At 41.7% G+C, this 12342-nt stretch overlaps 1 protein-coding gene across 1 annotated transcript; it reads left to right on the top strand.

The window, feature by feature from the left end:
- Positions 1–9570: 9570 nt before the first annotated feature.
- On the top strand, positions 9571–11950 carry SFN (stratifin). The gene has a single exon (XM_032227285.1). It carries the CDS (start codon positions 10568–10570, stop codon positions 11306–11308), a length of 741 nt encoding a protein of 246 aa, XP_032083176.1. The 5' UTR covers positions 9571–10567; the 3' UTR covers positions 11309–11950.
- Positions 11951–12342: the final 392 nt, after the last annotated feature.

The raw sequence follows: 12342 nt of genomic DNA, 5'->3' as shown, positions 1-12342 counted from the left end.
TTGTTTTCAGTTTTATGTTTCCATTTTCTTTATTTGCTAAATTAAGACAATTAGTGTTTGAATGTCTTCTAGACCAAGAGGCTGAATTTGGGCAATTTCAGGGCTGCTGATTCTGGAATTCAGCAGGCATAGAAACAGATGCTGAACATATTCATTATAATAAAAGGTGGAGATTGGAGAAAGAGGAATCTGTTTAATGGAAGTTCTGTTTTAGTGTATTGCTTCAGAGTTGCTGTAACTAAAGTTAGTCAGAAAGAATGCATTTAACTGCTCTCACACAGCAGCTGTGTGCTATGTCTGTCTTCTCTCACTTCCCTATCACCCCTCAGCCTGTTTCCCCAAACCCAAGCCTGCCACAATACATAATCTCTGGTGTCTTCTTCAGGAGGATGCCTGCCAGGACTTTGCGATATCTTGCACTGCCTGATGGGATAGTCCCTCCCCACAGGATGGGTTAGTACTGCTCTCTGAAGGTTAGCTGGTAAGAATTTTTTCTTCCTCGCCATCATCCAGTGATTCATCTCATTCTCACCACATGGAGTGTTTCAAGTCTCAATTGTTCTCCATCATTACGGGTCAATCATCCATCCATAGCTTAAGCTTCAAGCAGGGTTCAAAGGTCTATAAAGTGCCAAGAAGGACTTGAGGGGTAGACAAGGAACCTGTGGAGCAAGGCAGATAAAACACTATATAAATAACTACCCATCAGGATGAAGAGGTGGGCATTGTGGAAAGCTGCACTCAACATTAGGAAGGCTTGAGCTAGGGTGAAAAGGTTAAATTTTAGCGCAAGAGACATTTGTTTTGTCATTGGCGAGCCATATATATATATTTGACTGTGGCTGTGCTGTTACTGTCTCCAAGAGATGAATTCTTGTAAGTTATTATCTTTGGTGAGGAAGTACATGTCACCAGATCTGCCTCCTCTCCTTTCCCCCTTAAGAAAGAACAAAGCTGGAGAATATTTTTAGTTACTTTGCTCATTAATCTTCTTTCCTTGCCTTACATCTCTTCCACTCTTGCATAGAAAAAGCCATTGTTGCTTAATGATATTTAAGTGAGGACATCTAAAGGAGAAGCAACTGGGAGAACAGCAATCTGCTGGACAGGAAAGCTAACTATTTCTCTTTGGTGTCATAAAGAGATTTGCATAAGGCAAAGCAAAGGAATAATTCTTGACCTTTAGCCATCTGTTTATATTCCCAGCTGGAAAAAACAACAACCCAAAAGCACAGCAGAAGCTTCATTCCAAACATACAGAACTTGGTGCTACATGTTTTCATGTGACCTCAATGTACAGCCAGTCCAGCATGTTTAAATATGTCATTTGTGTGATTGGAATAGTCTAAAGGGGGCTGTCATTCATATGTTCTTGCATGTCGAATGAAAGTTGACTATATGCGTATCCAAACCCATTAGATCATCCACATCATATGTTATTTAAGAGCCCCCATCAACCTCTGGGCATGATTTCTCATTTCTAATGTAGTAATAGAATTTCTTGTTACAATGGATGCCATATGGGTGGTCATGAAAAGGTTTGGGAGTATGTGTCGTATTCGGCATATATCCGAATTTTATTTTTTCATCACAGGGGAAGGTATTTTTGTGTCTTGTTCTCTTATATGTCCATGTAACATTCTTCAGGAACCTTTTAGTTTGTTTTCTTCATCCTCCGTTTTCTTTGTTGGATGCATCTAATATTTCCCCCTCCTGAGAGTTTTCTTCATCCAAGTGTTTTTGGAGCAAAAGCTCCCTTTTTAAAAAGACATATTCCAGATTTATCTGTATTGTACTAACTTTCCTTTTCCTGTACCTTCCTTTTCTCTAGCTTGCCTGCCAATGCTAGGCCTGTGATGATCCTTCTTTCACAGCTGCTTTCGTTTACTAATCCTCTCTTTTCTTCTTCCTTTTCCCTCTCCCCATCCCCTCCACTTCTTGGGAACATCCAGTATGTCCAGGGCACAAAAGATCTTTTGAGGACCCTCTGCGCCTCGTGGCAAAACTCAAGGCGAACCCAAGAGACCCCTGTCAAATATCTGAAAATACAGCCGTTGCCACCACCTGTGCCTCTCAACCCTCCAGGGCTATCTAATTTTTCTATTGCTGCATCACTTTCTTTGTCCCAGCAAAAATAGGGAGATGCCACCGTGCACAAGGAAAAAGCTATGCCAAGCCCTCAAGGCTGGAGTGGAGGTGCTTCTGCTACCCCTGGGGTTTGAAGCTTAAAGCCATACAAATCAATTCATCTGCTGTGAGTGCAATTAGAGGAAGTTCTTTTGGCTCCTGCATTTCAGACCTGGGAGAGGGATGTCCCAAGCTTTCTCTGGAGATTTATATAGTTATCTAGGTTGGTACCTTGTACTAATCAATGGCACCGATCCCAATCCAGTTCTGTTGTCTAGAATCAGTGTTTCCAAAGCACACTCTGCTTGCGCCGAACGTGATGCAGTTGGTCAACATTAGCAACTTTTCAAAAACAATGCAATGCACTGTGAGCCAGTATTCAGGACTGTGTATGCGTGTGTTTGTGTGTCCGTACGTGTGTGGCTTGCATGATTCTATAGAAATGTAGACAAAATAAGGGATAAGGGATCTAGAACTTTCTGGGACTGTATGCTTTTTATTTTGCTTTTTTTTCCCCAAGCGAATTCTAAACATTATTATTTGGAAGGTACGCTTGCAAGTGTCTATGCAGTTTCTGCTGAAATCTCAAAAGTAAGATGAACCTAGATTTCCAGCGACTCAAGTGGAGATCTAGCACTCGCCATCTTTACAAAATGAGAATTATGCAACTTTATAAACTTATGTACAATAAGTCAACTTGCCTCCTTTCTATTCTGCAAAATCTAGATGCAAAATTTGTATGTGTGTGTTTGCGTGACCTGTGTTTCCTTCTGTATTAAGCACAGTACGATTCACGGCTCTGCTACATAAGTGTTTGGGTCTGTGGTGTCCTAAACTATCACGAGAGGATGGTTTGGGCTGGATCACATCAGTTATATAGGCCTATCCTGCTGAAGTTCAAACTGCTATAGCCAGCAGGGAAAGATTGTGCAGAGTCTGAATCGAAAACTTTTTTAAAAACTCTATAGAGATGAGAAAGGGGTATGTGTACTCCTCTGAGTATAGTTAATTTAGTGTTTATACTGTAACTGAACTTGAGTTTTAGAAGTGGTTTAGATTTTTCTCTACCTTTTTCTTCTCTTCCGCTTCTCCCCTCCCCCAATTTATTGACACTAGTGTTTTGTAGTATTAGGTAACAGTTTCTGATCAGAATTCTTTTCTTGCTTCACCTATTGCACATAATTTCTAGGACGGACAAGACGTAAATCAGAGCAGGGGTTTATAGGAAGGCTTATTCCAGCCTTTCCTAACTTGAAGCCCTCTGCAAAGATGTTGGACTTCAGCTCTCATCATTCCGTTCCCCATGCTGCTTGGGAAATAGAGTTGAATATCTAACACCTTTGTGTAGGGCCCAAACTTCCCCAGATTAATTCCCTCTAGACAACAGAACCAAACTCGTTTGACCTCTTTGACCGTATTTTTCTGGGATTTGAAATCCCTTTATGCCTTTCACTTTTGTAACAATAAAACTTCTCCTATCTTACTCCCTGTCTCTCTGGTTTCTGTATCAAATCCTTTGAAACATATTCTCCATATCCATCTACGCATGTCGTTTATTAGTTCCCCCTTTCATGCTGACATTGGAATGTAATAGTGTAATAGATGATTGTATGTCTGTGCCTATGTCGTTTTGCAGGTGCCAGATTCCTGTGCACCATTCTAAAAATGAAATTGGAGGTAGAGGCACAATTCTACTTATTCCTTTACCGATATAATCTCATTGTTTTAACAAATAGAGTCTAACCATCTAAAGTGGGAAATCTCTTCCATCTGGGCAAATGTCCCATGCAATTTAGAACTGAATTTCTCCTTTAGAAAGTTTGTGCTCAATTTGCAGGACATGTTTGAGCTCTACAGTTTTACTTGCCATGTTGCCCAAATCGCAAAACTTTCTGAATAGCTATAAATTTAATTTAGATTATTTTACGATGAAGCAGCCCAGGCCTAGAATGTGAGGCAAACTGGAACCACTCCTGTAAGTGCTGTTCTACTTTTCTTTTTCATCCCTTGTGGCTCCATTTGAAATCAAAGGCCCTGGGGAAGGATTAAGTATATTCATCCCATATTCGTGCCATGTACATTGTCTCTAAATATGGATTTTTGGGGGGCTTTGTGTGTATTTGCAAAGAAAAATGGAAACTCGGCAAATACAGGTAGTAGTCCTTGACTCATAATCATCCATTTAATGACCAATTGAAGTTACAACGGCACTTAAAAAGAAACTTATAACAATTTTTCACACAACCATTGTAGCATCCCCATGATCAGAATTCAGACGCTTGATAACCGGCATGTGTTTATGATGATTACAATATCCCTAGGCCATCTAATCACTTTTTGTGACCACCTGACAAGCAAAGTCAATGGGAAAGCTAGATTCACTTAATAATTGCGCTACTAACAACAACTACCTCGATTCACTTACTAATTGTGACAAGAAAGGTCATACAATGGAGCACAACTCACTTAACTGTATTGCCTAGCAACAGAAATGTTGGCCTCAATTGTGGATGAAAGTCAAGAACTACTTGCAGTGGCCGTCATCAAAATGGAACAGTCAACAATAGTTGAAACCTATTATGGTATAAGCCTGGATGGCTGCTTCAACTATGATTAATTATAATTCACACTATGTCATGCAAATGTTGTATAGTGGCCATCTGAAGAGGAATTGCTCATAAAGCAACATTCATGCATCGGTTCCAGTTTAATGTTAACAATTGTAAGTTGGGGACTACCTGTATATCAATGTTCCAATATATTCTATCAATATACTAACCACTAGGTGGCAGCAAATAGTTTGTCATTTGTTTAGCCAAGTTGTTACAAGAAAGAGGCTTGGGTGTCTAACAGAGAAATGGTGATCTATGGAGTAGTCTCAGTACAACAACATAAGTTTTCTAGAATTATTGTTGATCTGTTGACCAGTAATTCATCTTTGGTAGCAGCCAAGTTTTTCTTTTCTTTCTTGGCATACAAGCTAATGATTGATTGATTGATTGATTGATTGATTTTATTTATATGCTGCCCTTTTCCCCCGAAGGGGACTCAGGGCGGCTTACAACTCAACCAGGGAAGGGGGGTACAAACAAGAATTTAAAACAACATAAAAACAATGCATGATTAAAAACACAACAGTCATACCAATTCGAGACGGGGGCAACAGTTCTTTAGCCCCAGGCCTGTCGGAACAGCCAGGTTTTAAGGGCTTTGCGGAAGGCCTGGAGGGTGGTGAGGGTTCGAATCTCCACGGGGAGTTCATTCCAGAGGGTCGGAGCAGCCACAGAAAAGGCTCTCCTCCGGGTAGTCGCCAGTCGACACTGGCCGGCGGATGGAATTCGGAGGAGGCCTAATCTGTGGGATCTAATTGGTCTAGTGGAGGTAATTGGCAGCAGGCGGTCTCTCAAGTACCCAGGTCCAATACCATGAAGGGCTTTATAAGTGACGACTAGCGCCTTGAAGTGTATCCGGAGACCAATAGGCAGCCAGTGCAGCTCGCGGAGGATAGGTGTTACGTGGGTGAACCGAGGCGCACCCACGATCGCTCGCGCGGCTGCATTCTGGACAAGCTGAAATGAATCTGTACAATTAATTTGCAACTAATAGAAGAGAAAATGTGAAACTCAGGATTGACCCATGAGGTCCTTGGTGTTCTCCGAGCTTGGTTATTTTCTTTCAGGTGTTTCATAACCCAGCTAGGTAGCATCATCAGGGCTTGCAAGTACTAGATAAATGTTGAAGAGGTAGCTTTTGAGAAAACTCTGCTGAATTTTGTATCAAATCACAGGATATGTGCTGATTTGATTATTCAAAGGATAGAAGAAGGAAAAAGATGGCTGTGTCTTGAAGCCTTATTTATACCAAGTCATATTCTACTGTACAATAAAATACACTTTTAAAAAATATGTGAAGAGCCCATAGTGATTCCTCCAAAATAGTGGCCATTGCTGCACTGCTACAAAAGTATAAGAGTCACAACCACATTTAGCCATAACTGTAATCAGTTTCAAGGCTACACATCTTATGGTTTATCTAATAGAAAAGATGTTTCCTGAAAGGCCATTGGGGGTGGCCATTTATATTAGAAGCCTTCAGTTCTTTCCTTCCAAAGGCCTTCTCGTGTCTCCTCCTCACCCTCTGGTGGGAAAACTCATCAGAGCGCAAATCTCAATAACTTATTCAAGACATTAAGAATCACGATGCTGGGGCCGGGTTTACTCATCTGCCATGAGTCACTCTAATGGAACACTTTCCTCTAAAACTGGATGAGCTGAGTTATCAGCCTCGCCCATCCCTTGCACATAGTAAGAGATTTCACCTAAGGCTGTTACTAAGGAAGCAGTTGGTCATAGTGTTACATTCATCCCCAACCCCCTCCCCCTTTCTTTATGGAAATCTTGGTAGAAATGAATTAAGGTCTTTTCTTTAGGAAGCAGCTTGAATTCTGAACTATTTTATTTTTTCCTTCCAGAGAAGATGCAGAAAACGTGGGTTAAAATCTTTTGTAGTGAAACGTCCATACAGGTATATGGATTAGTTAATGGAAATAGTTGCCAATAGTTTAGAGCTTTGGACATTTGGGGGGGGGGTGTAAATCTTTTGTTGTTAGTGGGGATGAAGTGAAAAGATATATTTCTTTGAGTAGCTGATTTAATTTAAACTCCGCCCTTCTTATGGGGAGGCTTTTTAAGGGTCAAGACATATTTATCTTGAAACTGAATTCATTTTTTCATTCAGGTTTCTGTCCCACTTCAATTGCAATCAACTGTACTAAGCCAATGCTTTTTGGAGGCCTTTTCACTTTTATTTCTTCTTGGGTGGTACCTTAGCCTTCTATTCCAAAGACTCTACATCAGGGGTGTCAAACTCAAGGCCCCGGGGGCTGGATCCGGCCCATAGGGTGCTTAGATCTGGCCCAGGGGGCTGCCCTAGAAACAGCAAAGGTCTGTCCCACAATGTCTCTGCCAGCAAAAATGGAGCTCAGGAGGGAGTTCCATTTTTGCTGGCAGTGGGCTACAGGAGGCCGAGCTTGGGAGCCTGTTTTCGCTGGCAGAGTGCTTGGCCCACCACAGGTATCCCCGACACAAGGGACATTGAGCTGGCTACACCCACCCTGGCCATGGCTCCTCAAGGTCAAAAACAACCCTGATGCAGCCCTTAATGAAATCAAGTTTGATACCCCTGCTCTACATAAAGGCCCTACTCTACAAATTATTAACCTCATTATGAATTAAAATTTTTTGCTATCTTAAGATACCACCCTTTACCATCAGATCACTGATCTGTTTAGCTCCACACTGTTTTTACTTTTTGCTTTTTAAAAAAAGGTTTTTATTAGGTAAACATTAAAAATGTTGGACATAGTGCAACATTTCCGGCATAGTCAGTTCCATAGAGTTCTTAGATCTTACAACAATAACAGTTTATATCCATTACATAGGTATGTATCAAATTACCTACCCATTAGTCCCTTTTGTTATATAGTTGCTATCAGTACATATACATATCCAGTTCCTATCTATCATACAATATTAATACCATATTTCCAATTCTTAACTTATCCGTGTTTTTCTGTCCCGACCTTTTCCCCTAGTTTTTAATTATCGGTACCATTTGTCCCAGATTTCGTGGTATTCTATCTCACTCTTCTCCTTGAGCTCTAGAGTCTGTCTCTCCATTTCTACGTGTGTTAGTATCTTATTTATTATTTCTTGTTCCGAGGTCTGGATATCCCTCTCCCTTAGGATCTGGAAAATAGACCAATGTTTGGTAACCAGGCACCTTCCAGATGAATTGGGAATTCAGAAATCCAAGCCAGCATAGCCATTGTTGTCTGAACACATCTGGATGGTGCCGGGTTGGTGAAAGCATGATAGTGAGTTATTGAACAAATAGCATGGCTTAGTGTGACTCACATTTTGACATTCCAATCCTTTAAATTGAGAAATAGTTGCCGTTGAGTCATAAAGGGCCGCAGTTCAATTCTAGAGCACATGGTTTGCACAGTGAAGATCTAATATTCAATTCCCCCATCCCTTCTAATTGTCTTATTTAAACATTATCAGGGATACTATTGTAATTCACTACTTACACATTTCAGTCTACACTATTCAAACAAGCTACCTCCTAGAATACCAAAATGTAAAATAAAATAAAAAAGGAGAGAAACAAAAGAAAAACACCTCAAAGAACAAAAGCAATATAGTATAGGACAATAAGCATTTCTTCCCGTATCAAATATACCAACATTTATACAATCTTATATATGCAACTTATTATGGGTTTTTGAACAACAGATTAAACTGAGACTATACTGAATTATATGTTTTGATCTTATCTCTCCAAATCCCCAGAGTCAAAAGGATCAGATAACAAATAATGTGAAAATGAGAGATTGCTGCAACCTGAATAATAGGCTTATGGAATGGACAGGGGGCATAAGAATCACCCAAACTAACTCTCTGTATTTTATGGGGAAATAAGTCCATTCTTGAGAGGTATATTTAAATTGCAACTTTGAGCAATTATTCATGACCCTAACGTCTGTGGTAATAGAAATTAGCTCTTGGCCGTGTTACTGTGACACCCTTATATACTGGAATGATGGTTTAATGTCTCCCCTTGAAGAGGACCAGCTATTCACAGTAGTTGTGTAAGATAATTTTCTTGGGGAGGTATGTAGAAATACATGAATACAGGTAGTCCTCATCTTATAACCATGTTGTTGTTGTTAGTTGTGTCCAACTCATCGCGGCTCCATGGACATTCCTCCAGACCTTCCTGTCCTCCATCATCCTCTAGAGTCCATTTAAGCTCACACCAACTGCTTCAGTGACTCCATCGAACCACCTCATTCTCTGTCGTCCCCTTCTTCTTTTGCCCTCAATCTTTCCTAGCATTAGGCTCTTCTCCAGTGAGTCCTTCCTTCTCATTAGGTGGCCAAAGTATTTTTGAGTTTCCTCTTCAGGCCTTCTGGCCTTCTAAAGAGCAGTCAGGGTTGATCTCCTCTAGGACTGACTGGTTTGATCGCCTTGTAGTCCAAGGGACTGGCAGGAGTCTTCTCCAGCACCATAGTTCAGAGGCCTCCATTCTTTGGTGCTCAGCCTTTCTTATGGTTCAACCTTCACAGCCATACATTGCAACTGGGAAAGCCTTGACTATACAGACTTTTAACCATAATTTAGGCCAAACTTTCTGTTGCTAAGCAAGGCAGCTCTTGTGAGCTTTGCTCCATTTTATGACCTTTTGCCACAATTGTTAAGAAAATCACAGCAGTTGTTAAATGAATCTGAATTGCCCTATGGACTTTGCTTGTCAGAAGCCAGCTGGGAAGTTACAAATGGCAATAATATGACCCCAGGACAGTTTAAATAGTTGCCAAGCACCCAAAAGTTTTGATCATATGACCATGGGAATGTTGCAATGGTTGTAAGTGTGAAAAATAATAGTCACTTTTCCGGGTTTCGTTGTAATTTCAAATGGTCACTAAATGAAGGTGTTTAAGGAGTGAAGGAGTGATTCTGTATGTGATAACTTTGATCGGGTGCTAGTCTTTCATATATATGGATCATCACTTGAGACTGTAGATAACAAGTGTGCAATTGACAAGTATGCAGTGATCATCTACAGAGTATGCAACACAGACATACTCAGAAAAGTCCACTCCAAAGAATATTGCCCTCATTCTGGCAAAGTAATTGTTAAGACACAGCACTGTTGGTTTTTTTTTTTTTTAACATACTCTTTTAAATTTGAGCCAATACTTTGAATTCACCCTTGAGGTTAAAAAATCTTTGATGTCTTTAATTGAATGTCTTACTGTCCCCATTAACTGCATTTCTCTGAATTTTATGGCCTCTTATATTCCATTATATACATGGTTCCATGCGTTTTAGAAAGAAAGCAGTTTCACAAGCAGTATAACTTACGACGAGTAATTTAATTAAGTCTGAGATTCCCTAGAATACTGGCACACAGAGTGGAGGAGACGCAAAGGCAGAAAGGATCAGGACCAGAGGCAGCTCAGGTTGAAGAAATGCTGTATATGTGTGTGCTGCCCCCTGGAGGGGAAGGATAGTCCTATCCTACTCTGTTTCATCCTCACATCTTCTACCTAGAAAAGCGACCTCTTGCTCAAGAAGTTCCCAAAAGGCGGCATTTCCACATCCTAGGCAGGTATGCATTCACTCACTCACGCTCTGGCTCCAAGGTGAATCACTGCAACTCCTTTTAAGGAGAGGCTGCATGAAAGGAAGTGGGGGAAGGGTTAGTGGGGAGCTTCTTCACCACGCCTTGTTCTTCCTTCAGGCTGAGACGCCAAGCCAAAAGCTGATCCCAGCAGCTAAACTCGGCAGAGATTCCGACAGCTTTGCTAGCAGCTGCCTGATTCCTCTCCAAATCGGCCTCCTTGCCCAGCACTCCCTATCACTGCCTATTCACAATGGCCAGGAATCACCTAGTACAGAAAGCCAAGCTAGCTGAACAGGCTGAGCGTTATGAGGACATGGCTGATTTCATGAAGGCTGTGGTAGAGGATGAAGCCGAACTCTCTAATGAAGAACGCAACCTGCTCTCGGTTGCCTACAAGAACGTAGTCGGCTGTCAGAGATCGGCATGGCGGGTCCTCTCCAGCATTGAGCACAAGTCTGAAGAAGGAGATGACAAAACTCAGCTGGTCAATGAATATCGGGAGAAGATTGAGAAAGAGCTGAAGAACGTTTGCAATGTGGTCTTGGAGCTCTTAGACAAGCATCTCATCCAGAAAGCTAGCGACCCAGAAAGCAAAGTCTTCTATTTAAAAATGAAAGGCGACTACTTCCGTTACCTGGCCGAGGTGGCCGCTGGGGATGACCGAAAGCAGATAATTGACAATGCCCGAAAAGCTTACCAAGAGGCCATGGACATCAGCAAGAAGGAGATGCAACCCACAAATCCTATCCGCCTGGGCCTCGCTCTTAACTTCTCCGTGTTCCACTATGAAATTGCCAATGCTCCAGAAGAGGCCATCAAGCTGGCCAAGACCACCTTCGATGAAGCCATGGGTGACCTCCACACGCTCAGCGAAGACTCCTACAAAGACAGCACTCTCATCATGCAACTTCTCAGGGACAATCTCACACTATGGACAGCAGAGTGCTCAGGAGAAGAAGGCGGAGAAGCGGGAGAAGAGCCAAAGAACTGAACTTTTTAGACAGTAGAATGATAGTAACTCCACATCTCCCTTCCTCTTTTGTTCTTTTTTTCCCAACACATGGTATTTTTTATAAGCTGCATCTCCAGTTCCTGAAAGTTTCAACGGGATTTTGACAGCAAAAGGGGATGGATTCATAAAGGACTTAAGCATTTATCCACTCGTCCTCATGTGACAGCTTTGGGATTACCTTGGTCCTTGGGCCCCGTTCTTCCTGGTATGTGACATCTGCTAGACTCACCGCAGCGTGGAACTCCTTGCTTGGGTTTCCCCCCCCCCCCTTCATAAACTCTTGTGTTTGGTACAGCATCTGGTTCATACAAGTGTTCTCCTGGCATGGGATGGATATTATATATATATCCATATATATATATATATAATAATTTGTATGTCTAACTGTGAACAAAACTAAAACCCGAAAGCTTAAACATTATTTTGCATGGCAGAGGTACCAAAACAGTAGCTGAACCGAGTTAAACAAAAATACTTGTCTTTGCTTTCTCCAGGGCTTTTTTTTTTGTTCTGTGGGGTTTTCTCACTCCGGGCCAGAAGTTGGAAACGGGGCCTTGAATGTGTGAATGTGGGAGGGAGAATTTCTTCTCTAAGGGGTTAAAGCTAGCAATCTCAAGAGAGCCTCTTGTTACTGTGGTGTTACTATGGTGGTTTGCTGCAATACTCTTTCCACAATAAAAATTCACGTTTATGCCTGCCTTTCGTAGTCCTGGTCTTCAGTTCCACATCTGGATGTTTACAGATAAGAGGGAGAATGTGACCCTCTTAGAGCCACTTCAGAGGTAGGAACACAAGTCTAAGCAAAAGGCAGGGTGAGCAGGTTGATGTATGTTAGACATTTCCCTGTTCTTCCGAAATCCAAGGTTCTCCTGCAGGCTTTGGGGGGAGGGGGGGTAGAGGTGGGAGAACAGCATGTCTGAAGCAAGAGCGGCATTGTGTAGGTTTCATCAATGAAAGGAAAGGAGAAGGGCGGAGTTGCTAAGCAGCCCTGAGGAATGGCTTTAAAGAGAGGA

The sequence above is a fragment of the Thamnophis elegans genome, chromosome 12 (assembly GCF_009769535.1).
Source record: "Thamnophis elegans isolate rThaEle1 chromosome 12, rThaEle1.pri, whole genome shotgun sequence".
Classification (NCBI taxonomy): Eukaryota; Metazoa; Chordata; class Lepidosauria; order Squamata; family Colubridae; genus Thamnophis; species Thamnophis elegans.
The sequence above is the reverse complement of the archived record's forward strand: the minus strand, read 5'-3'. Positions and strand labels throughout refer to the sequence as shown.

Coding starts and splice junctions, on each gene's coding strand:
- SFN (XM_032227285.1), top strand. CDS start 10,568: ATGGCCAGGAATCACCTAGTACAGAAAGCCAAGCTAGCTGAACAGGCT.